Source organism: Diplotaxodon limnothrissa, linkage group LG3 (assembly GCF_057381915.1).
Source record: "Diplotaxodon limnothrissa isolate DT_005_m linkage group LG3, D_limnothrissa_male_GT1.1, whole genome shotgun sequence".
Lineage (NCBI taxonomy): Eukaryota > Metazoa > Chordata > Actinopteri > Cichliformes > Cichlidae > Diplotaxodon > Diplotaxodon limnothrissa.
In genome coordinates, this window is record NC_140598.1 from 56,037,362 (window position 1) to 56,063,875 (window position 26,514).

At 44.2% G+C, this 26,514-nt stretch overlaps 1 protein-coding gene across 3 annotated transcripts in view; it reads right to left on the bottom strand.

Annotated features, from left to right (window-relative positions):
* The window catches only part of LOC146636641 (phospholipid-transporting ATPase ABCA1), a 214,854-nt gene that overhangs the window by 124,672 nt on the left and 63,668 nt on the right, over positions 1-26,514 (bottom strand). For 2 of the 3 annotated variants that reach the window (XM_085349624.1, XM_085349622.1), the window contains exons 15-24: positions 25,774-25,995; positions 22,550-22,754; positions 22,164-22,280; positions 21,455-21,626; positions 18,704-18,835; positions 17,941-18,080; positions 17,197-17,334; positions 5,512-5,732; positions 4,469-4,544; positions 1,673-1,878 (exon numbers count right to left, since the gene is read on the bottom strand). In XM_085349624.1, the coding sequence (XP_085205750.1) occupies positions 1,673-1,878; positions 4,469-4,544; positions 5,512-5,732; positions 17,197-17,334; positions 17,941-18,080; positions 18,704-18,835; positions 21,455-21,626; positions 22,164-22,280; positions 22,550-22,754; positions 25,774-25,995 (1,629 nt within the window). Of the gene's footprint in view, positions 1-1,672; positions 1,879-4,453; positions 4,545-5,511; positions 5,733-17,196; positions 17,335-17,940; positions 18,081-18,703; positions 18,836-21,454; positions 21,627-22,163; positions 22,281-22,549; positions 22,755-25,773; positions 25,996-26,514 lie in introns of all 3 variants that reach the window. The other variant, XM_085349625.1, reaches the window with a different exon arrangement.

A 26,514-nucleotide genomic window follows, 5' to 3' on the forward strand; every position in this document is an offset into this window, starting at 1 on the left:
GTTGCCACACCGCCGTCGGAGCCAGCTCGACCCGTTCTGCCTCGCCTCTGCCGGCCGTTTTCCGGGCCTCTAAGATGGAATCACGGCCTTCGGGGGCGGCCTCCGGAAAGAGTTCGTCGCCGCCGCTGGCATCGCGGCCGTCCTCCGGACCTGCTCGGTGGCCGCCACTACCTTCCAAGTGGTCGGCCTCCAGAACTGTTTGCCCGTCGCCGCCGTTGCCGTGTGCACGGTCGGTCCCCAGAACTGTTTGCCCGTCGCCGCCGTTGCCGTGTGCACGGTCGGTCCCCAGAACTGTTTGCCCGTCGCCGCCGTTGCCGTGTGCACGGTCGGCCCCCAGAACTGTTTGCCCGTCGCCGCCGTTGCCGTGTGCACGGTCGGTCCCCAGAACTGTTTGCCCGTCGCCGCCGTTGCCGTGTGCACGGTCGGCCCCCAGAACTGTTTGCCCGTCGCCGCCGTTGCCGTGTGCACGGTCGGCCCCCTGAACTGCCTCCACTCCGCCACCGCTGCCTTCCGCTCGGTCGGCTTTTGGATCTGTGTCAGCCTCCGGGCCGGCCTCCTGAACTGTGTTTTTGTCCTTGTGCTCCGGCATGTGTGTTTGTTTTGGACAGGTCACTTGGTTCGCTGGGGCTTGTTTTTGTTCGGTGTTGGTCCCTCCGTCCTGGGCCCCCGCCGCCCGCCCTGGGTTGGTCATCTGTTTTTGTTTTGGGCTGTCTGGAGTCAGCCCTTGGAGGGGGGGTACTGTCATGGTCCTGGGTCATTTTGGCCCAGCGTTTTGTGTTTCCTTGAAGTTCATTTTTGTGCTTTGTGTTTATTCTGATTTTGTATTGGTTTAGGGTTGAACCTGTAGTTTGGTGTGTGTATTCAGCCCTACCTGTGTCTGTCCTTGGTGCTCTGTTCATGTCCCCGTGTTGTGTTGTAAATCAGTCTGTGTGTTCCTGCTTTACTTTGAAGGCTCATGTTCTGGATTTCCTATTCTATTTTGAAGGTCTGTGTCTGTTGTCATTGTGTTCAGCTTGTGTCCTCCGGTCCTCATGTGTATTAGGTTCAGCTGTTCTTCCCTCCTGTGTGTGATTACCTGATTACCGTGTGTGTGTGTGTGTGTGTGTGTGTGTGTATATTTAGTGGGTGTCGGTCTGTGTTCATTGTCGGCTCGTCTGCGTTCTATGGTGTTCCTGTCTCTGCGTCTCTCTGCCCCGCACCCCTTTTGTATGGTCTCAGGTTTGTCATTTAGTTCTCCCAGTTTAGGTTTCTTCAGTTGTTTTGTCATGCCTCACTGCCTGTTTCTGCCATTGTCACTTTGTAAATAAACATCACTCGTATCATCAGTCACTGCTGCATTTTGGGTCCTCCCTTTCCTCCACACCACACGGCTCACTCCGCCAGCCGTGACACTGTCGTGGTTTGGGGCTGAATTTCAGCAAGTACTTTTCTGAAGACATGACAATAAAAGCTTGAAATTCTAACAAGCTAGAAAGGTGTGACCACACAGTCTGAACTCTTAGTCAAACTGGTTTTGCTGTTTTTCAGTGCCTGTACCTTCCTAGCAAAATAAAGTCATCATATTTCCAAATTGCTATGAAATTAGTAAGGAGATTTTAAATAGAAAAATATGATGCAAAGTGAATTTATAAAAATGACACATATGCACAAGGCCGTCCCATGTTTAGATTACCTCCTCCAGGGTGGTGTCCGAGATGCCATAGCTGGTGAGGCCAAGGTCGGCCATGGCTCGGTCGAGCTCTCGGAAGAGCGTGCCAAAGGTCCCATCTTTAGCTCCTCCGTAGGGCAGGATGTAGGTGATCTCCTGACCGATGCTTTCCAGGAAGATTGCCTCAGGGACGTGTCTTTGCACGAGCTGACCCACTGCTGACAAATTTGCTGGATGGAAAGTCACAAAAATTATGCCAAAACAACTTCTAAAGACGGGGAAAGAGCTGAAGCTGAACCGGCGGCACTGAGGGCTGCGGAGACGTATAATATTTAAACAACAGCATCTTTCAAACTCAGCGTTCGCACAGAGAAACTTCACCAGTGAAATCCTTTAAAAACCGCCGTGCAACATATTGCAATCACAACACACCTGATGAGGTGACATTTAAAAGCACTGTAGCAGATCAGTGGACCTTATTCCCCCATCTCATCCATTCTGAACCCATCTCTATAGTGAGAATCTATGCAGACAGTGTTGCAGAATGCACCACATCCATTATTGATCCAAAGCCTCTCATATATAATTACTGCAGCTCAACAACCACTGGTCCTTTATGAAGAAGTAAATGGCTCTGGTTCACACCAGTCGAAAATATTTGAGAAATCGTAAGTATGTTTTGCTCTGCTTGCCTGTGTCTGTCAATAAAGAGAAATGAGCTGTCACTTGAGGAAATGTGATTTTATTTCATGGGATTTTCTGACTTATATCAGCAGTCTTAAATATAATCCTTTTAAAGGAAGCAGCAGGTTTGATTCTGATTTTATTTCCATGCATAATAACCTGGAGCCTGCTCTAGAGTTTGCTTCTGATCATGACTTGCATTGGGCACCTTTTGTTTACGCGATCAAGGCCCGAGAATGATCAAAACAAATCAAATAACCAGCAGAAGATTTGGTTGGGCACTAATCTGCTCTATTTCTGCAGTTTCTCAACATTTCTATATTTAACATAGTCAAAACTTGTGTCAAGCAAATGATAGAATATCATGTATAAAGCAGAACATTATAAGAAAAATAGCAGCTGGAGAAAACGAACTACACGTGGAGCACGTTCCACGACCCTACCTAAAAATCCCATTCTGTCCTCTTGTGTTCTTGTGCGTATGCCACACTTCTTCGGGGAAGACGAAAAAATGATAGAGAGGCAATTTGGTGAGTAGGTTGTGCCGTGAGCAATGATTGTGTTGCCAAATATCCGTGCCTTCACGCAGTGGAGCTGTTGTTTGATGAGACCAGATCATTGCCACCAAACGAGACGCCCGAGAAGTGTCAGGACGTTACAGTGGAACTACAGCGACAACCTGACGCCGCGGGGTTGACTGTTTCATGTCAAACGGGCAAATATAGATATAAAGTAACAAGAAAATACAAGCAGAAAATAAAGCAGTAAAAAAGTCACATCGCCAGGAAAAACTCCATATACCGCCCACTGTAAATCTGGGGTGTCAAACATAAGGTCCGGGGGCCAGAATCGGCCCAAAAAAAGACTCTAAACGAGCTCACTGTACATCTTTAGATAATACGAAGGAGTTTATAGATTTTTAACGTTTAAATGTATTTTCATAAGTTTCACAGCTTTTCTTATTGATAAAGCCCGAACTGCCATTCATACTACACCTAAACTAATGATAAATAATAATAATAATGGATTAAATTATATAAATATTCCTGTTTTCCCGCCATCAGTTACACAGCTATCTGGTTTCTTTTTTATGTTTGTAGTTTTTTTACAGTGAGTCCACAGGAAAAAATGACATTTTCTGTGAATTAATGAAAACGTTATATTTTACTATTACAGAACAGTCTGGGTAATAAACTAGCAGAGCAAATATAAATGTATAACTGAAATCGAGGCACACAAAGCCTGTGAAAGTCAAAATCCTGAATCCAGCATGCTCCTCGTCACTCTCGCAGCACAACGCATCACCTTCACCTCTTCTTCTGTTTGTCGTCTGGGCCTCAGACTCGGCCAGGTCAGATGAGATTGACACCAAAGCAGATTTTTCCTCTTCGCTTAAGTTTAAGCTCAGTAGATCCTCGTGTGCAAACAGAATGGGACTTTCAGGGAGTGAGGAGAATGGGCAAAAATCAAATCGAGTGCTTCTTTAAAACTGAGTTGTGAAACTTCTTAATCGCTGCTTGCAGATTAAAACTGAAAAGATCTTTAACACGCAGTAAGTGAAGTGAAGAGTGGATCTAAGAGCTAAACAGGCAAGTTGGCCCCGCTGCCACTGAATGCTCCGGCTTAACGCTTTACGAGAACAGGTGAGTAATGTGTCACTGGCTGTTGACAATCAGCACTGCTTTGGAGTTCAACTAACAAGACGCACAACTCACTACCGCTGCAAGAGATCAAGATCAGCGTTAAATCACCAGAAACCTCTCACACCATGCAAGACGTTTTAGTCAAAGTACACTTCAGCGTTTCAAAGATTTCTAATCTCTCTTATCCTAAAAATCCTACTATCGCCACATGAATTCATCACTTTATTTATGCCCTCTAGCAGCACATCTGAAAACCATCTTGAGGGGAGATACTTTAATGTTTTATCTGTTAGTTTGGTAATGACGAGTTGATTTTATTTTCTCCTGGTTCAGAAAGGATGAACTGGCATGCGCTCCAATAAACCGCACATTGAAAATTGTGTGTGTTTTTAAAAACTATATAAAGGAACTATATAAAAATGTTCATGCAACATCTGTTTTACAAGGTAATAATCATAATACATGACAGACAGTAAACGGAGATAGTTGGTACCTGATGGATCAGAGTTGCTCCAGCTTTGGCTGCCAAATCCTTCATCTGGGCTGCTGCTCAAAGGACATTCTGTCTCCTGTTAATCAGAATTGGATTAGAAAGGCCTTATCAGGCCTTACCTCTTAGAATGATGAACAGTGCCTCGCTGACAACTCCTGTCTTGCATTAATCAAATAACGGGCATCCACAAGTTTCTATTTAATTGCTCTAAATAAAGCCGCATGCATGCGTCAACAGATAATGCTGTCAGCCTGTAATGGAATATGAAGCCACCGTCGTTCAGCCAAAGACATGCGCACAAAAAAAGGTTAAACATTTTTTAAAAGGCTGCTTCTCTTTATGGAGTTCAATCACAAGGAAATGAGATCGGGGCAATTAAACTTTTTTTTTTTTTTAGCAGTTAAAGGTGTGTAATTGCAAACTCTCCCTATTAATTACCAAAATGACATCCAGGGGACAAGGAGGAGGGCTGAATCGCTACCTCGCCCACGAAGGTGTTTCCACGTTTGTTTCTTTCTCTTAAACAAATGACTTCGCTCACCTCGAAGACTCGGCAGACAAATGGTAATCGCTCTCGCCCTGCTGGCACCGGTGCATCTTGTTCATTTGCTCCAATTGATTAAAACTAAGCGTGCGAGGCACCATTGGCGAGCGAACGCGAGAAGCACCCCTCTCCCCCGCGACAATTAGTATCATCCAGCACGTAGGCGCATGCCAATTCTCATGCTGGGGCAGACTAAATACAGATCATTAGGGGGGGGGAGGGTGGTAAAAGGAGAAAGCGAGCACTCTGGAAAGTCAGAGGCTGGTCAATAACAGATGAGAAAGAGGTTACTGCTGTGCCAAAGTGCTTGCTGCTGAAAATCCTTATTTTGCAGGATTTAACATTAAATTAAATAATAAGATTGTAAAGATCTAAAGTCCTCTAAGGCCTTAAAAAAGTGGCCTCACTCACTGTGTGAGCAGATTATCACAATTATCAATCAAAACACTGCTAAAGTAAGTTTCCTCTCAGTAAGTTTGAAGACCTAAAGCGCGCTTACTTTCTTCCCCCCTTTGGCCTGACTGATGATGCCGTTACGCTGAGCTGTCATCTTTCCGCTCCCGTCTCTGACCAGAGTGAGGTAGTAGCCGCTGCCGAAGCATTTCTTCAGGAAGATGGAGGAGCCGCAGCAACGCATCTTGCCGTGGGAGATGATGGCAATGCGATCACCTAAGATGTCTGCCTCGTCCATGTGGTGCGTGGACAGAATGATGGTGCGGCCTGCAGGGGGAACAGAGAGAGGCTGGGACTAGGGGTGGGTTTTAATAATCGATTCTGGCTTGGATAACGTGATATCGATTCATTAAAATCTTGAATCGATTTTTTTATATAAATGTATTTTGCCCGAAATTCCAGAATCTCAGGTGAAACGTCACAAAATTTCAACAACCACCAAACATTTAAAACAGTAAATGAGAGCAGCTTCTGCACAAAGACGTAAACACAAAGCGCAGACCCGCGGATCAGAATCGGTGAGATGTCGCCTTTCTCACCCGACGGCACGGACACGGTCGGGGCTGAAAGCCGACAGCTCGCTGATTCTGATGTTTCGGCGGATCCGCGCTTTGTGTTTACGCCCTTTTTACGCTGATTCTAAAGCTGTTAGTTTTATCTCTCTCCAAACATTATTGACCGAACCAGCAGCAAAAGAAGATCCAAACTTTGCTTCACATAAACATCGTCAAGAATTCACTCTGACTTTTACTGTTTTGCTTCCACCACAATAAAATCACACTTCATGCACAGCTCTCTCTCTCTCTCTCTCTCAGTGTACTTCAAGAACAGTTTCCTGTCTATCCCCGAAATCTGTTTTCTGCATTATTCACTTGCTTGTTACGCACAAGTCTACCGTTGTTTACAGCGCTGTCGGCCGCTGTTTTTCTTTTCCTTTTACTTACTTCCGAAAAGAAAACCTAATTTCTGCCGTTCAATAGGCTTCTGAACAAATTTAAACTTTTTAAAATGATGCAAAATGCAAAACGCTGTGTCTCTAATAAAACCGCTGTAACTTCAGAGGTAATGTTCATATTTTGATTAATGGTTTTGTTTCGTTTTTGATCTACTGCAGAATATTTTTATAAAATCCAGGCCAGGAAAACCACCTTCTGTCACGGCTGCCGAGGCGAGCCGTGTGGATATAGAAGGAGGACCCAAGATGCAGGCAGTGGATGAGATACCGGTGGTTTTATTTACAGAGGTGTAGTGGCAAACAAACAGTGGGGCATAACAAACAACTAAAGACACCTAAACTGGGAGAACTAAAATAACAGACCTGGGAGCATATGACAACGGATGATGAATAGCAGAGAGACGCAGACGAGGAACAGGACACCGTGGAATACAGGGTAACAGACGGACACCGAGTTACACAGACTGACACGGAGGAACACAGACGAACCGGCAACAGGCAGGAGAACACACAGGGCTTAAATACACACACCAGTAATCAAGGGATGAGAGACAGGAGGGCAACACAGCTGGGAGAAATCTGGGCTGACGGGACAGGGGAAACGTAAACTGAACACACTCACATACGACACGGACCTTCACAATAAAACAGGAAACTCAGATACATGGAACCAGACAAGACATTGAACTAAACAGACAGATTCACAAACAGATGGGGAGACACCATAGACAGACAGGTACAGACGCAGACTTAGAGGCAGATTGAAAATAACACAGAACTTAAACAATCATCATCTAGAAAATGATAACAAACCAAAAGCGCTGGGTCACCGACCCAGGACCATGACAGTACCCCCCCCTCAAGGGCTGGCTCCAGACAGCCCAGCAGAAACACAAAAACGGACCAAAACCAAAAAAGAAAAAAAAAAACAAAAAAAAAAAAACACCCGACCAGGGTGGGCGGAGGGGGCCCAGGACGGAGGGACAGAGTCCAAAAGGCCCAGATGGTCAAGTTCAGGAGGCCGACCATGCGAACGGCAGCGGGGCCGGTCCCGATGCCGGCCACGCAGTAGGCAGCGGCGTGGAAACAGTTCTGGGGGCCGACCGTGCGGACGGCAACAGCGGCGTGGAAACAGTTCTGGGGGCCGACCGTGCGGACGGCAACAGCGGCGTGGAAACAGTTCTGGGGGCCGACCGTGCGGACGGCAACAGCGGCGTGGAAACAAGTCCGGAGGCCGGCCACGTGGAAGGCAGTGGCGGCGTTCAGGAGGGCGTCCACGGCGGCGGAGATGCCCAACAGGCGGCCAGGTAGATGACCGACGATGTGGAGGTGGTAGTTGGGGACCTGAAGGCTGCGTGGCCCCTGCAGCCCCAGGTGAAGCGGAGGCTGGACCAGACGAGGCGGACGCTGATGAGGAGGCTGAAGCCGGACCAGACGAGGATGAAGACGCAGAGGCTGGACCAGACGAAGAGGATGAAGACGCAGAGGCTGGACCAGACGAAGAGGATGAAGACGCAGAGGCTGGACCAGACGAAGAGGATGAAGACGCAGAGGCTGGACCAGACGATGAGGATGAAGACGCAGAGGCTGGACCAGACGATGAGGATGAAGACGCAGAGGCTGGACCAGACGATGAAGACGCAGAGGCTGGACCAGACGATGAAGACGCAGAGGCTGGACCAGACGAGGCTGAAGCAGACGCAGAGGCTGGACCAGACGAGGCTGAAGCAGAAGCGGAGGCCGGACCAGGCAAAGCAGCTGATGAGGATGCTGAAGCTGGACCAGGCAAAGCAGCTGATGAGGATGCTGGACCAGGCAAAGCAGCTGATGAGGATGCTGGACCAGGCAAAGCAGCTGATGAGGATGCTGGACCAGGCAAAGCAGCTGATGAGGAAGCTGAAGAGGAGGCCACTGCAGGTGATGCGGAGGCTGGACCAGGCGAGGATGAAGACACGGAGGCTGGACCAGGCGAGGATGAAGACACGGAGGCTGGACCAGGCGAGGATGAAGCAGTGGCTGGACCAGGCGAGGATGAAGCAGTGGCTGGACCAGGCGAGGATGAAGCAGTGGCTGGACCAGGCGAGGGCGTGGAGGATGCAGCAGAGGCCAGGCCAGGCAACGGCGTGGAGGATGCAGACGGAGGCGCTGCAGCAGGTGGCGGCATGGATGAAACTGCTGCTGCAAGCGTGGATGAGGCTGCTGGTGGAGCAGCTGGTGGTTGGACGGGCTCCTCGGGCCCCCCAGCAAAAACAGTCTCAGAACCAGTGGGCACTGGAGCCCCTGGCACACACAGAACAGAACCAGCAGGTGCGGAGACCTCTGGCAAGAACACAACAGAACCAGCAGGCACACGGGCCTCTGGCAGGGACAGAACAGGACCAGCAGGCACACGGGCCTCTGGCAAACACATAGCGGCCTGCAGCTGCGCAGAGCATTGACCCTGCTCAGGCAGCGACAGCTCTGTGCAGTCCTCAGCTGGCTTCTTAAACTCCAGGGGTCCAGAGTCTAATGGGGGCTGAAACCCAGCCTCTGGGGAGGCCCTGGAGTGCATCTCAGTCTCAGAACTGGCCAGCCTTTGAGGAATGTTGACATTGTTCTTGGGTTTGTCTCTCTGCTTAGAGTACGGAGTTGTTGAACTGTCCGTTATGGGTTGGACTGACATGGCTTGCTGTACAGGAGGAGTAGGTGAAGATGATGGCTGAACAGGTAGTGGAGCAACCGACACAGGATGCAGGGCTGGTGACTGCTGAACTGAGGATAAAGCTAATGATTCTTCTGCTAACCGGGCTATTGACTGGGCCATGGATTGTAACAGGGTTTGTAATAAGTCTGGCTGTGACTGTAATTGAGCTATGGATTGTGAGGCTGAATGTGGCGGAGGTGGCGACTGGGCTTCTGGCCGGGCGGCTAACTGAGCTTCTGGCCGGGCGGCTAACTGAGCTTCTGGCCGGGCGGCTAACTGAGCTTCTGGCCGGGCGGCTAACTGAGCTTCTGGCCGGGCGCCTAACTGAGCTTCTGGCCGGGCGCCTAACTGAGCTTCTGGCGATAAACAGTTTTTGTCCAGTGCCGTACAGAACATCACCCCTGAGTAAACGGTCCCACAGTTCAGACCAACAATACTGTCCTGTCCACTCACCACAGCTGGCTGCTCGGACATCCCCAGGTTCGACTGTGGCGAGGAGCGTCGGCGGCGTGAGCGCCGTTTCCCCCTCGAAGGCTGGGTTGACGGGCCGGGCAGAACATCCTCTGTCGGACTGGGCAGTGAAGCATGAGCTGCAGGGTGGGTGGTAGCAGCCGGGGGGTGAAGACGGAGTCCATTCAGAATGAAATTCTGTGCAAGCGGGTGAAGTGAGCTGAGCAGCCAGGGGAGACCAGAAACCAAGCGCTGTAGCCGATTAGCCACGGCTTGGCGAAATTCTCTCCCCTCGTGCTCCAGCCACGCGTTGATTAATTTGTCCACGGAGTAAACAATGTCCTCCCGGAGCTCCTTGGGCGGGTTGAATGCTGCTGGGTCCATAGTGGCCGGTTCGTACTGTCACGGCTGCCGAGGCGAGCCGTGTGGATATAGAAGGAGGACCCAAGATGCAGGCAGTGGATGAGATACCGGTGGTTTTATTTACAGAGGTGTAGTGGCAAACAAACAGTGGGGCATAACAAACAACTAAAGACACCTAAACTGGGAGAACTAAAATAACAGACCTGGGAGCATATGACAACGGATGATGAATAGCAGAGAGACGCAGACGAGGAACAGGACACCGTGGAATACAGGGTAACAGACGGACACCGAGTTACACAGACTGACACGGAGGAACACAGACGAACCGGCAACAGGCAGGAGAACACACAGGGCTTAAATACACACACCAGTAATCAAGGGATGAGAGACAGGAGGGCAACACAGCTGGGAGAAATCTGGGCTGACGGGACAGGGGAAACGTAAACTGATCACACTCACATACGACACGGACCTTCACAATAAAACAGGAAACTCAGATACATGGAACCAGACAAGACATTGAACTAAACAGACAGATTCACAAACAGATGGGGAGACACCATAGACAGACAGGTACAGACGCAGACTTAGAGGCAGATTGAAAATAACACAGAACTTAAACAATCATCATCTAGAAAATGATAACAAACCAAAAGCGCTGGGTCACCGACCCAGGACCATGACACCTTCATGTTTTTCTGTGTTTTATCTTCAGCTACTGTGACACAAAGGCACCTGCTGTGGTGTGATTACACCTTTGATAAAGTCTTGCGAGTGTCAGCTTCCTTTTTATAGATACAAAAATATGTAAATGTACTGATCTGAATTATAATATTTCTGACTGTCTGAGGCAAAATTTCCCCGATTCAAATTGAATTGAATCGAATCGTGGATCGAATCGATTCAGGACCTCGTGAATCGGAATCAAATCGATTCTAGAAATCAGTGACGATACCCAGCCCTAGCTGGGACGGCGTCGCCTGAATGGGACGAGCAACGTCGTGCACGCTCGTGTGTGAAGATGATGTGCAGAAAACAAGTCAAAGCTTTCTTTTTAATTAAAGAAAAAGCTGTTTGAACCATTTCTTTTCAGTTTGGACCTTGTTTGTTTCAACAACTGTCATCATTAAGCGTAAGCAGCACAAGAAAGGATTCCACGGATCAAAACTGTTCAAATCAAGCCAACATCCCAATCTGCGTGGTAGTCACTTATCTCCGGATTGTTGATCCCACTGTGTTTTTTTCTTCTTCTCTTTTTTTACTCGTGCTTATCCGCATGGCAACAAAGCAAACTCCAGAAGAGTGCGTGGGCGTGAATCTGGGACAAAATTAAAATGATGATAAAGGCCACCCTAAGCCTACTTTCGAGCGTTTCTATGAGACCACATTTTATTCCAGCTCTCCCTTTTGTTCTGCGAGTCCTTTGATTCGAGAGGCGTCAAACTGAGCCCAATTGCACTGACAACTAAAGCATGCATTGCAAGATTATTCACAGGTGTTCTTATCCTTTCATATCATGCTGTATCAGATAACACATATTAATTATCACGTACCCCGGTAATCAGAAGAAAAGGGCTAGATCTATAATGAAGTCACAGCGTGGTCGTGTCTCTGCAGTCTGTATGAAAGCGGTATCACAGGGTAACTTTTGATCCTGCCATGTTTTAAAGCTGAAAAAAAAAACATTTAACCTGACACGTGTAATATTGTTATGAAAGAAACCTGCTTAAAAGTGAGCTGCCAGAGTGGTGTGTCTTAATTTCTTTGAACTGCTGAGGCCAAAAGACTCAATAAATGATACTTAATAACAGATTTGTTCCCACGCTAGTGGAAAAGCGCCGTGGATCAATCAAAATTGTCTATCAGGATCAAATAATGGTATAACCGTTGAACCCACTGATGTGACATTCAGTGCTGGAGAACGATTCCTACTGGTTGTTATAATCTCTCAACCTTTCCTGTAGTACTGATGGCTGGTTTACAGTTATCGAATGAATTCTGACAAAGCTTTGTAGGCGTGTAGAGCGGGGTCATGATTTATTGGTCAAAAAGTGCCAAAAAGCCTTATAATTTAGAAACTAAGATTCTTACAAGTGTGCTGTGCATTGTCAACATATATTAAATCTTCATACGATACTTTTTATAAGTCACATTTGACCTCTGACCTCTCCTTCAAGGTCAACAGAACAAATCTGAAGGTCTAAGTGATAATAATGCCATATAAAGATGCTTAAAATGACAAAAGGTTTTCCGAGTTGCAAGAACATGTTGGCACGGCAACCTTTTTGTCTATAGTTGACTAATTGTATAGGGACTTTATTATGACATCACAATAACAGGTTATAACCGTTTACATACATAATAATTTGAATACATCCACTTTGTTCCTAAGTAAATAACTTTTTATTGAAATCTATTATGAAATTAATTTTACTGAACAGTGAAGTGAATGCTACTATATGAGAAGTGCATAATGCATCATGGGATTGCAGCCCTAACTATGAGCTTTAATAAAAGGAACATTTTAAGCCCAATCCCAGAAATGTTAGAGGTGTATCTGCCTGGGAACTCCAGTGAACCTTCACTCTGAGAATGAAGTGCTCTATAAGCGCTCTATGGTACTATGAAGCCATTAAAATACAGTAACACCTGAACATTTAGGTTTTTGTGAGAGTGTTAGATGAGAGAAACAAAGAGAAGCCAGTTTGGAAGAAACATCTAGTACATAGCACGTCACCTCTTTGCTGAATTTCTGAGCGTTTCGTGGAAAAGGTCAGGCGCCTCTGCTGAGCAGGGCTGTTTTTACACTGAGCTTGTTAAATGTGCGTCTGTATCCTGCACAGGTCACACCATCCCAAAAAACAAAGGACACATTCAGAGGTCATCTACCGCAGCCCAAGGTGGGCATTTTTGCTTGGCCAACTATTACCCCACCTTTTCATCCTCCACCCCCTCCGCCCACTCTTAGCACTGCCACCAGCTGAGCTGCTAAATCCATCCCTTCTCAGTTAAGTATTGCTGCTTTATCCTATGCCAAGCAAGTCTGGATCTCACTCTATATAAACTCCAGCAAAATGCCCGAGTTGAATCAAAGCCCGCAACCCAGTCAATTTAACATACGCAGGAAGAAAGCTACGCTTATGAAGGGGGAGGGCTGAGGAGATTTGAGGTTTACTTTGACTGCGCCAGCTCATTTTGTTTGGGATGCTCAAACTTTCAGATGATTTTCCTGGGGATTTGTTGTGGTTTATAAGGGGAGAGGGGGGAAAACAAATCAAAAAGCACTGCATCATCTGTGAGTTGGGAGAAAAATAAATGTGTTTGGACTGCAGATGGCCCACATAGGTATTCTGATTTATAGTGTGTTGCGGTGCATTACAGCGCAAAGTGATATATCAAATGGAGTTGGGTGTGCTCAGGTAAATTGCTAGTACTCGCACTGCGCACAGAAAAGTGAGGCTGGAAAATCTGGGTTCTTTTATTTAGCTTCCTTCCCTCTAAATCACGTTGATAGAAATGGATTTCACAGTGGTGGGAAAGGCTGGACAGATATTATGTGCGTCGGCAGTAAGATGAATTACTGGACAAAACCGTATTAACGGCTGTTTGTGGCAATCAATTCAGATCATTAAATTTTGAAATTACCTTCACGCCGTTTACAGCCCGTCCGGGGGAGTTAGAATAACCAGATGACGCTATGTTCACTGTAACACGGCTTAAAAGTTACACCAGCTGAAAGACTCACGGTGCAGTGATTGTGAGGAGCTTGAACCTCAAGAACTAGCATGGCATAAAAACAACCAGTGATATGTTTTTATGCTATATGCACTGCACTACTGCCTTCAACCACGCATTATTGTGTGCTCCTGTCAAAAATGCACTGTATACAGTACTAAAATAAACACCACCGCACTCACAGTCAACAATAAAGGGGGCTGTTGCAAGCATACTTGACATTTGTCAGTAAATACATATGCAATAGAAGAAAATTAGACTGCAGACTGACAGGTAAATTATTTTTACACGCTCCTAATAATTATTCATTATTTATTTTCACTTTAGCGGCGCGCCATTTTTCTCACATGCCTTGTCAAAATCTATACATCAGTCTCTCTCTCGTGTTACAGAAGTGTGAAAATATTCGCTCTCGGTCTTCTGAAACGCTGAATGCACATCGCTTCTCACAGTTCTTGCCGTCAGGGAAGGATTAAAGGTAACGCTGTGATGTACTGCTCGTGGCATTTTTGGCATTTCATTCTGATTAAACTCTCATTAATGACTTACTTGTATTGTCCATATTTACTACTTTTGCATTACTGCTCATATCACCTGGTAAAAAAAATATGTAAAAATGTGAAATCCTTGGATATATTAGATACATATTATAAAATATATAGTAGCTGTTATTAGGTACAGCTTCCTAGTACCAGGCTGGAACTCTTTTTTGCCTTCAGACCTGCCTTAATTATTCATGGGGAACATTCAACAAGGTGCTGGAAACATTCCTCAGAGATTTTTGTCACAACACAGTTGCTGCACATCTATGATTCCAGCCCATCCAAAAGGTGCTCTTGGATCGAGATCTGGATATTGTGGAGGTCATTTGAGTAAAGAGAACTCATCATCATGTTCAAGAAACTAGTTTGAGATGATCTGAGCTTTGTGATAAAGGGACGGACTTACTCAATACTCAGGTACTGGCTGTGGTACTGAAACAATGCTATTAGGCACTAAGGGACCCAAAGTGTGCCATAAAACTATCCGGTCTTTAAGTGATGACGTGATGAATCCTGCTTCTGGGCCCAAACTACTCCACGTTTAATAATGCGTTTGTGTTTTTTACATGTTTTAATGCTTTGTATCTTGTTCTATTTAATCTCAACAAGCCCCTAAAAACAGTCAGTGATCACCGTCGGCCTCTCTCGGTTTTTATTACCGCTAATCAATTCAAAGCTCAGATTTTAGAACCTTACCATGTAACTACAGCCCAGCTCATGCAGCAGTATATTATTGACTAACCTTGTACTATGGATGGATTTTCTCAGCTGTTCTTTTGACTGAAGTTTGGTCCGTTTACAGCATCCTGCTATGCGATTGCATTTGTCCAGAACCTTCGGAAACCCTCAAGTTAACTTTTATTGAGTGGAAAAAAGTTAGCGTTCATCCTCCAGCTTCACAGTTTATATTATGCTAACATAGCTGTGTTGCTAGCGATCACGTAGCACATTGTTATATACGAGCTAGCCAAACTTCAGTAACTCAACTAATGTCACTGCTGTTTACCTTCCTGTCTTTATTTATTTCGGCAATGATAGCAGAGCTGTATGTCTTAATTTGTTTCAGAAATATCCCTCAGTCAGAACATGGTATATTATATTTAGATGGAAACTAGCAAGCTAACTCCCTGCTAACGTTAGAATTTCATAAATTCTGTTTTCATGGATGCCTGGATGTTAAACTTAATTGTTACACCTGGTAGAGCAGCAACTCTGATCATTTCATTACAGATGAAAGGATTTAGACAGTTTTTAACTCTCAGTGATGCCACAGTGATCGTGTGACTTAGCGACCTGCAGCGGAGTTTGGGCCCAGGCACGGCTAATGACGTCAGACTTAAAGACCAGATTGATATAAATCAAGATGGATCCATGCTTTCATGTTCTTTACACCAAGTTCCTACCATCTGAATTTTGCAAGAGAATTAGAGAATAATCTAATATAAAAAGTCAAATAGTCTATTGTTGAACCTGTGTAAACTGTAGCCTCAGTTTTGTGCTCTTAGCTGACAGAAGTGGCACCCCGTGTGGTCTTCTGCTGTAATAGCCCATCTGCTTCAAGGTTCAGAGATGCTCTTCTGCTTAGCTTGGCTGTAACAAGTGGTTATCTGTATAACTGTTGCCTTGCCTTCACCTTAAAGCAGTCTGGCCATTCTCCCCTGAACTTTGGCATCAACAAGGCATTTACACCTGGAGAACTTCCACTCGAGCCTATCCCGGCTGTCATGAGGCGAACACAAAATGTATAATATCCATTATATTAATATCATCCTCAAGGCCCATTTTACAGCATAATGACCTGGGTAATTTAATAGTAATCAACTTCCTGTAATGGATAATAATTAAAAATTCATAATTTGCTAATTTTTACTTTAAATCGTCACCTTCTGCAGTAATTTTCAAATGAAATATGACAGAACAGCCATTAAAACCCACCTGAAATGCATAAATCGACCAGCTTGTAATTTTAGCTTTTTGATGAATATCCAGTACTTGACTTAAACATGCACTGAGGGTTTAATTTGAGCTGCAGGAGCACGCACACCACATTCGTGTTCCTCTGCATCTTGACAGGTTTTAACAGTTTTCAGCTGCCACTAACCAAATAAGCCCCAAGTGAATTTAACACACACAAAAAAAACACCCCCTTGGAGCATCGCGGTCAACCTGTCTGTGTGTGTGTGTGTGTGTGTGTGTGAGGGGGGGGGGACTGCACACTTAATTAGCTGTAAAGAAGCGCAGCATTAAGTCCAGCATCAGCCTAAAGCTTTTTCACACAAATAGACCGCCTGTAGCCTTTTTTGTTGCTTAATGACAAACCTTAGTAACACTGCGGTGCAAATAAGAGTGGAGAGACACAAAAACATGACTCACTCAACCGGCCCATATGCAGGGGGTTCTCATTATAACGGAGTTATCTCAGGCTCCCAATTGGAGTGAAGACTTGATTAGAGAGAGAGAGAGAAAAGCTAATGGCATAGAGAGGGCAGGATGTCGCTCAATGCACATTAAACATTTAGACATCTGTTGAGAGAATGTGTTACTATAACGTCCATGTCCTGCTTACAGCCACCAGCAACCACAAAGTATATTATGGACACAGAGTGACAAGCTGGCTGGTTTGGCAGACAATTACGTACTCTGTTAAATAACCATGTCAATTAAAGCTTCTTCTTGGATTTACTTGTCTTCGCTCGCGTTCCAATCTGTTTAAGTACGATTCACAATTTCTCCCCGTCCATGATTGAGTGTCACCCACAGCGAGGCTAAAGAAGAATTACATCGCAGGGAACCGGCCGCTTCATTACCTTAACAGCTCTCGCGCTGGACGTGTTTCAGCCTCGTCAGTTTAAAGTTTACTTTGAGCTGGGCTCAGTTTTGGAAACTTTCTCGGTTTGAGACAAATCAAACATGTGCTTTGCGCATTCTGGTCAATTCTACAAACATAAGGGGGCTTCAAAGCTTTTAGTGGAGCCTCGGTTTTTACCTCTGATCTCATACCTTGTTTGTACTTTAACAGCAGTTCCCAGATACCCCTGCGGGCATAGGGGTCCACTCCTGCTGTAGGTTCATCTAAGATGATGATTTTCGAGCCACCCACGAACGCGATGGCCACGGACAGCTTTCTCTGCATGCCACCTGTAAGACAGCACAGCTTAAAAACACATCACGGCCTGAAGGAATGCACAAGCTAGTGTAAGAGCCGTTCAGCTTGTAACGCGTTGCAAATCCTGCCCGAACATCTGTCACAATAAGGTTTCACATGCAAAATGGGCACAATATTGAAGAATGATTACGGAATATACCAAAATCTATCTTTCCATCTTTTAAAGTAATGCCATAAAATGATTGATGGCAGAGAAGTAGATACACCGTCCTAGCATTATTGCAGTCTGTACTCGCTTAGCTCTTCAAAATGCATCCACTGTAGTGCTAATGTAGTGGAAATGTCAGGATAGATCAACCTTGAAAGTCATATTTCAGTGATTTTGCTCACAAGCAATCCATGACTGGGGACAATTTATCAAGTAGGACTTGCTCATGACCCCCAGACAATGAATTACAACCTGTGACACACAGGTACAGTGAATGTGTGGTATAGGAGCAATATATCCTGAATAGACAGGATAAGCTACGCGTAATATTCCTTCCCAGGGGAAACTAATGCACGGAGGACACGTCAACGGCTAAATTGACATGTGCGCACAATAGGATACAGCAACATACATTAACATACAGACTCACCCGACAGGTTCTTGGCAAGTTCTTTCCGTTTGTGTGGCAAACCGACGTCCTTAATCATCTGATCCATCTCAGTTTTAACCTCTTGGCGACTGCGTCCTTTGAGCCGGGCGTAGAAGTAAATGTGCTCTTCCACTGTCAGCCTGGAAAGGTGGACATGACATCACAACGCCTGCTAAACTGACGCCTGGCGATATGGAGTATTAATGTATTTTTCGAGACATTTTCCTAATTAAACGTCCGTGAACTAAAACAAAGTCTTACGTAATAAAGTCTTACATGCATCAATGTTTCGTGGCTGCTTCACAGGTGAGGCTGTGATAGGTCGTAATGCCTTCCTCTGTGTTTGCATGAATATTTTAACCCTACTTAATATAGATGCTTTCACTCTCTGGAATTAATATTAATGAAAGTAATTTGCAGGTGCTCAGCCATAATTATGATGTAAGGCTTGCGTCTAGTTTCACGTAATCAGTTTGTGGAGTGAGAGAGAAGAAAAGGATGATTCAAAAGTTAAACAGAAAAATAGAATAATGGTCGGGAATGATGTCATTAGGAGACTTCTGGCTGGGCCAAGGAAGGGAAGGTCATTTTAAATTTTAAAAGGAAAAGGAAAGGGAAGTGTTGATGGGGAACATAAGGCAAACTCTTGTTATGTGATCGATCTGCGGTGTAATACATTTTTAATTTTCATACAGTTGAAACACGATTAAACCAACGGCCAGCACAGGACGTGAATGCACAGCTCTCTGCTAAAGTCACTCACTCATTGAATAAGACATTATGCTGCGGACACATTCCCAAGTACGTCCGGATACTGTCCATGTCAGTGCGAATGTCGTAGCCATTGATGAGAGCCGTTCCCGATGTAGGTGGAAACAGTCCAGTCAGAATAGACCTACAGAGAAAAAAGAACAAAAGTGATCCATTTTGGTTGCTGTTAACATTATCTTTGCTTAATAAACAGAGTTATTGAGCTTCCAGTGCACGAAAATTAAAGCTCTCTGCGGGAAACACAGACTAAAGATACGTTTAACTAACATGATGTTGCCCATTGGTCTGTAGCCTCAAAAATACCTAATGCTCGCAAACATGGTTGCCAAGGTGTATCCATAGACTGCCCCATCAAAGTTGAGCACATAATGACTGGAGAGGCTGTCAGTTTGAAGTATTTTACTATAATACTCAAAATATGTCTGTCAGGGGTGTGTCCAGAAGGAGGGCATTGGGTGGCACCAACCCCTATGAAATATGATTGGCCCCCTGGTCTAGAGTTCTGTTAATCTTGAAATCCCCAACGCCCTCTACTGAGAGCTTAGCAGCAATGCAGCTGATTGCATTTACTCAGGCATGTTTAATGAGGTCTCAAGTACTTGTACTTTAAGCTTTTCTATGTTAGGCAGCTTTCTGCTTTTACCCCTCTATATTTTTAATTCAATTATAGAACTTCATACCATTTACTAATTTTTGAAAGCTTTAGTTACTTATTATAATGCAGATTTATTGCATCATTATAGCTGAAGCTACCAAGCAGTAATTATAGAATAAAATCATGAACAGCTGATTTCATTAAAGTGACACACCCATCAATGGATCAATAATTCTGATCCAATAACATCATGTATATGATTCTAAAACGCTTAATTCCACATGATGGGTGCATTTACATTAGTCATTTTAAATATAGTTAGCATATATGCTACATAAGTAGCATTATAACTTTTACTTCAGTAAAAAGTCTAAATACTTTTTGCCACTTTGTAAAACAGTTTTTAAAAATCAGCAATAGGACAGAGGGCTCCACACGAGGATGGAAATTGTGTTTTCTACACAACTTTTCTAATCTAATTTTACTTCTTATGAATCTTCTGAATACCTGTGTTTCATTTTATTAATATGACAATAACATCTAGTATTTATACAGGAAACCTGAATGTTATGAAACATATGATATATTATCATGCCATTGCATTGCCTTGCAACTACCCTATACTGGACAAAAATGCCTTTCATACAGTAGAGCTGCACGTGGGACTGGTAAACTAACATAAACATAAAGGCCTACACACCACAAACATGGTTGAGAGGTCCAGTTTCAGGTGATTTGGATTTGATTAGTTTGGCACCCATTCAGTGTTGAGCATTGGTAATGCTAACTATAAGCAATATAATCATTTAAGCATCTGAGTCACCACTTGTCCAGTTGTCACAAAGTGGAACAAACTACTCTATAAGTCATGCTGTAGACATGTTTACATCTGCTGTAACATTTGGGCCATTTTAACATTTGAGTTACCGGCACATTCCCATGCTACAGAACTGTTTGGTCTGTTCATGGCGTCGCTGGACTGATTTACTTAATCACACTGGGAAAAACCAAAAAAATAAATAACTAAATGATAAATATGAAACTGATTGTGTAAATATATCCCCATGTGTGGGTCTCTGCAGTGCTCACATCCTGCTGTACCACTGTACAGTAAATGCCATTGTAGTCATCTAATTGCAGATATAAATTAGATGTTACTCTCATTAAATAGATTATAAAGCTTTCATGGTGTTATTGGTGGTTCAGTACTAAAAATTGGTCATCTTAGCTCCAGGGTAGACAACATGATGACATTATTTCATTACAATGTAGCTTGCCATCACCAGTGTGTGAATGGGTGGATGACTGGTTGTGTAAAGCGCTTTGGGGTCCTTAGGGACTAGTAAGAGCGCTATACAAATACAGGCCATTTACCATATAGAGGCACGTGTGCAAAATTAGGCTGCTCTAGTCCTGATAGGGTAGGAGGAGTTCATGAGCAAACAGACATGTGTTATAAATATATAGCATTCTACTCAATAGGTCCTATTTATTAAGGATGTTCTAATTTTATTTCCCTAAAGTATAATCAAATAAAGTATATCAAAAACTGTTGAAAAAAAATACTGCGTCAGACTATTTAACACTAAGAAAAATGCAGAAATATTAAATTAAAAGTTAAAACTATGAACAGCTTGGAAATGTTTTTGTGTTTTATTAACTGTACTGTAATACTGCATGTCACTGATGGCTACTGTGCTCTGCAAAAGCCTCAGCAAGCTCTTATGTGTGCGACAGAGTCCTTCCACTGTCCTTTCTCTTATTGTGATCTGTTATGTTTCGTTCCAGTCGCTCTGCACGGATGTCTTCCCTCTAGCCCCTTAGTCTTGCATCACTTGCTCTCTCTGTCGCTCATACTTTCTGGCCGAGTGGCTTTCATTTATTTCCTGTCGTCCCAAACCCCTTCCAACCTTTTTTTTGCTATTTTTTAAACAGCAATTAGATCGCTCCCACTATCAACACAACAGCTGAGTCTCTGTGACAAACGCCCTCACAGAGGAGGCCACTCTTCGAAAGCAGAGACCACTTAAATGATGTGGCTGGAGTACAGTCGGCATTGTGTACACTATAGATCAGCTGAAGCTCGTGAAGTGAAATGAACACTGAGCCAAACAGTGAAACATGTCAGAGTTACATCATTCAGCTCACATTGTGGTTGTTTTTCCAGCTCCATTGTGGCCAAGAAACGATGTGATCTGGTTCTCGTAGAAGTCCACGCTCAGTCCGTCCACGGCGAGCTTCTTTCCAGTCTTGTAGATTTTGACAAGATTCTGGATTGACACGCCTGCTGTCATATTAGGTGGCGGTTTCTCCATATGCTCTTCAGACAGAAATGCAAACCAGTATAAACACACACACACACTTATGAAACACAAAAGCAAAAAAGCAGGCGAAATGGAATCTCTAATATTAATAAATGTGTTTAAAAGGCACATTAAATCAGCAGCATTAACAGATCATAAATGCTGAAATAAAACATTTAACTGATCATTAAGGTGATTTCATTTGCAAACACAAAATATAAACTCAATGTTATGTGTCAAATAAACTTACAATCCATATAGTAAAACAGGAAGATGAAACCACAATGTTCAGAACACAACAACCAAACCAAAGTAGCCTCCATGCTAACTGGAAATTGTGTTTTGTTAGTTTTTTAGCAAATTGCTAACTTAAGACTAACATAGTGAAACTCTGTTGTTGCCGTACATGACAAGTAAGCCACTAATGTTTGAGTCTCTAAACCAACTAACCAGCACATGAACAAACTTGTGAGAATGTCACAAACGCTGCACATAAAAACTTGACATGTCACATACATCACACCGCAAAGGTGAGATATGAAGGTCGGGTTTACCGTTGTGTACGTTGGAGTCTGTCAGCAAACTGGGCTTATCATCAATCACGGGTGCCGTTCCACGCCAATAAGATGCAGTAAAAGGGAAGTACCATGGCTTAGGGATTCCATATTGACCTGGGATCAGTTTCCGAGATCATTATTCACATTTTAATATTGGCCTGGCTTAAGGGAATATGGTACTTTACAATGTAGGTTTCCTCCTGACAGCCTGGCACAAATCCTGAGCTCTTTAAACTACAGTCTCTGAGGAAAGCATAAAGTCTATGCCCCTGGATATTTGAGCGCATCATTGTATTTTTACACAACAACGACAACAACACGAACCAAAAAAATGTTTAAAAAAAAAGCATCAACAAAATCATTCAACAAAAACAAAAATATACCTGGAAAGACATTTTCAATGTACCAAGTGAGCACCCAGTATAAAACAGCATCAATAAGCATCATGATGATAGATGTGATGAAGGTGTAGCGTCCCCCATCTTCTGGACTCTTGGCGATGTTGTGCCACTGAATACCGACGCCTTGCTCCTCAAATTTAGAAAAGTTCTCGCAGCCGTATCCAAATGCCACACATGACAATAAACTCTGGGAATGAAGGATATGCCATTGAAATCATTAATAGTTTGCTTATTTTGTTTTCTCAAGAAATTACAGAAAGTTCAAACTAACTAAAAATAACTAAATGGTGTGTAGAGAAGAGCAAGCTAGCTGCTAGTTATTAGCGTTGTGTAAAGACTTAAACGAGGGCAGCTAGTCTCTCATCGTCTTAACTCTCAGCCCAACACAAATACTGACATTACATACAAAATGCTTAGACACCACACGTTCAGAAAATAGATTTAAAAAAGAGGCAGTGATACATCTTCGGCATGATTCCATGATTTTTAAAGTGTCAGTACTCATTCTTAGGATACAGTATCCTCACAGCACTCGAGCCCTGTCGGGGGGGAAAACCAGAGGAAGGGTTACATGTACAACTTATTAAACTTGAAAAAAAGGGAAAATGCTAACCTTTGTTTGCATATCTCAGGACTAACTTTAGACAGGATGGACACTAAAACGAGTCTGTGACAAACAAAGATATGTTGGATCTTTCCCACAGTAGGAAACTGCAAATGATGCTTTGCCCGGACGACATCATCTGCCATGGCCTCTCACTCTGCATTGCCATGTTGCCTGCCAGCTGTTTGATCACGCCTCATTTGCTCGCAGCATTTATACTCCGGCAGAAGTGTTTGCTGAGGCTTTAGAGGCGAATCATCATGGAGACGATAAACCTGATGTTACACTACCAGGCAGACAATCTGAAAAGCTCTGCGCTGATGCCAAACCGCTAGTCTGGCTGCGACCACTGCTGGGCAACTTTCTGTGATGTCCTCTAGTCACCATCCGCCCATCAGTCAGTAGATGAGCGCTGACAGGAGGGCTAGTCGGCACCTATCCTTGACCTCTCTATGAATGGCTGACGAAATGACAGGAGCCACTCCTTTGGCTTTGGGGAAAGGGCACGAGTTGGGAGGCAGACAAAAGAAGCCCGTTCTATTGAACACGTGTCAAACGGCAGATTCAGCCATCATTCAGTCGGCTGCAGACAAAAAAAAACCCACTGTTGCAAGGTCACTCTTTCGAAGTCTTTTCGTAAGCCACCCTCCACAAGTACAGCAGACACAGATGCACTTCCTTTAAAAACTGCACGAGCACAATTCATGAAAATGGCTGCGCACAAAGTTTGTCCACCTGTAAAGTGATGGACAGCGAATGAATTGGAGATCAGCAGGATACTCTGATAGCTGCTTAAGGCGCACAGCACACAGCTGGGTGCTTTTGTTGCGTGGCATTTCTCTTTCCGCTCATTCCCCGTCCGCCTCAATGCTGCCGGCTACTTCACAAATGCAAAACTAAGCCTGTGCCCACCTTGACTGATAATAAAAATAACCCTCAGCTGCAGCCCCAGAGGAGGCCCAAAGAATACTTAACAATATGCTGAAAATCTGAAGATTCACCGCACCACTGTAGACCTGGTTGTATAGATGAATTTACCGATTCATTCCACAGGAAGATTTTCCAGGACAGGATGATTAATTGAAAAGATCTGCAGATTTCCAGAACATGAAAGAACTTGTGGGCCCTCTCTTGTTTCTACCTCTTTAAAAAAAAACGGAGGTAAGAGAGGATACAGCAGACTGCACCCTGTACTATAGTGGCCCTCTTCTTGATACACTGCCTCTGGCTCTCCTTTGCCACACGGCTCCAATCAAAAACTCTTCATATGAATTCAGGTGATCTTTTGAAATTCGATTACGATTAAGGACTTCATTATCAAGGACAACGTGGGGGAGAATTTGCATGCCCTTGCACGAGGTAGTTTCATCCAACCTGGGAGAAAGAGAGAACCTGCACACACACACAATATACACACACATCTCTGATAAAGTGCCGGGATGAACTGGATAGCGGTTTGGTCAGAGGAACATTGCTCATGCTAATTAGAGGGCTAGAGGGCTATCCATCTACTTGGAGCAGGGGAGAAAAATCTCAGCGCCAGGGGAGAACCAAGCAATGGCACTTTGTGTAGAGATTAAATAAGGTTTGCTGTGCTTTATATGTAAAATACCTACCTCGCCTGCATGCATTCTGTGAAAAGAAACTGAAGGAAAAGTTTTCTTTCAAAAAAACCCCCAACAAAATTACTTTGTTTTAAAGGATCTACTCAAAGACAGGCAATTTCGGGTCGACGTGCTGGAACAGCTTGTTTGCGCAAAAACAAGGTGAGCAAACAGTTTCTGAAGATAAAAGCAGGGGTGACTTCTATCAGCTCCCAGCGTAAGATATTATTGATTGCCGCCATGTCAAAAAATTGATAACTACGATACACAAGACCGGCCACCCACGGCTGGTACCGCATCGCTCGAAGTGACATGAAAGAAAAGGCGGGCCTGATTAAAATTCTGTGAAGACGCACTTGCACACGCTGCAATGACGATTCAAGATATTGCGTGCCTTTGTCTGCAAAAGACAGCTCGAGGACAAATGATACCAGCGCTACCATAAAGGTCACGCAGAAAGGCTACACTGAAAGTTGAGCAATGGTACACAATTTATCTTTATCCCTCTGAGGATGGGAGAAAAATCAACAACTTCCTCGTCTCTTCTTTCAGGTAAACGTCTCATGTTTCTGTCACTTGAGCATGCCCGTTTTTTTGTTTGTTTTATAAAGAAATCTTTAGTATTGTGCGAAATATGTCAGCCTCAACAAGCAGCAAACAATTCATTGTCACATTATGGACAATAAATACAATTTGTAGTAATTTTAATGTCACTGGACCCTTTAATTCATCTTGAAGGCTCGCACCTTATTATCGGGAGACGAAAAAAGCTTCCTTTCATAACAAGCTGCACCAGTGAAGTCAAAGTTATTTCTTTTTGGATTTAAAAGGCATAAGAACGAGATTTCTTTTAAAAACAAGCAACTCTGACTGACACGGTGTGATTATAGTGGCGAGAAAACACAACCTGGGAATATAACTCAGAGTACAGTCAGCCCTCATGTATAATAACAGCAGGGGGAGATATTAAAAACTGTGTCAGCTAAAGACGGTCTTACCACAGCAACCTTGGCCCCGAAACCCATCACGTCCCTCCAGGCGTAGCAGAGGACGTGCGGCAGGTAGAGGACAAAGTAGATGAGGCCACCGCACGCCGCTGCTAAGTTGGCCTTAGAGAAGAAGACGCTAATGAAGAAGCACTGAGAGATGGTGGCCACGCAGAACACCAGGAAGAAGACAAAGATCACTGAGGGGTCGCTGTATTGGAGGATTTTGCCGTACTGTGTGAAAAGAATTGAGTGGGAGTGGGGGGAAAATAACAGAGGAAAGTAAACATGTAATTTGATATCCAATAACAAACAGGTGGAGAATCCAGGAGGTTATCATTGCAGAATCAAGCAAGCAGGAGGATTCAGAGTGAAAGCTGTTTGACGATCCTCTGGCATATTTTCTCAGCTGACTGTATATTGTATAACATAATCTAAAAAATCCCTAAACATGTCACTCTTTCACTCTGCCACTTTGAAGGAGGACCCTTGTCTAGTTTTAGAGAGCTCCTCGCAAATGAACCAGACTCCCTCAGTGAGCAGTGATGCTGATTTCTTCGTCAAAATTTAATTCAAAGAGCCACTTGAACTCTTGGGATAATGGTGCTATTGTAACGAATGCAATTACGATTCACATCTTTACAGAGGACGCCGTTTGAGGGAGTTGTACGATTGTTCATTGTAGAGCTTCTACATTTAGACGGCCTAAATGAACTTGTGTTAGCATCACAGTAAAATTATCTTCTTTTAGTG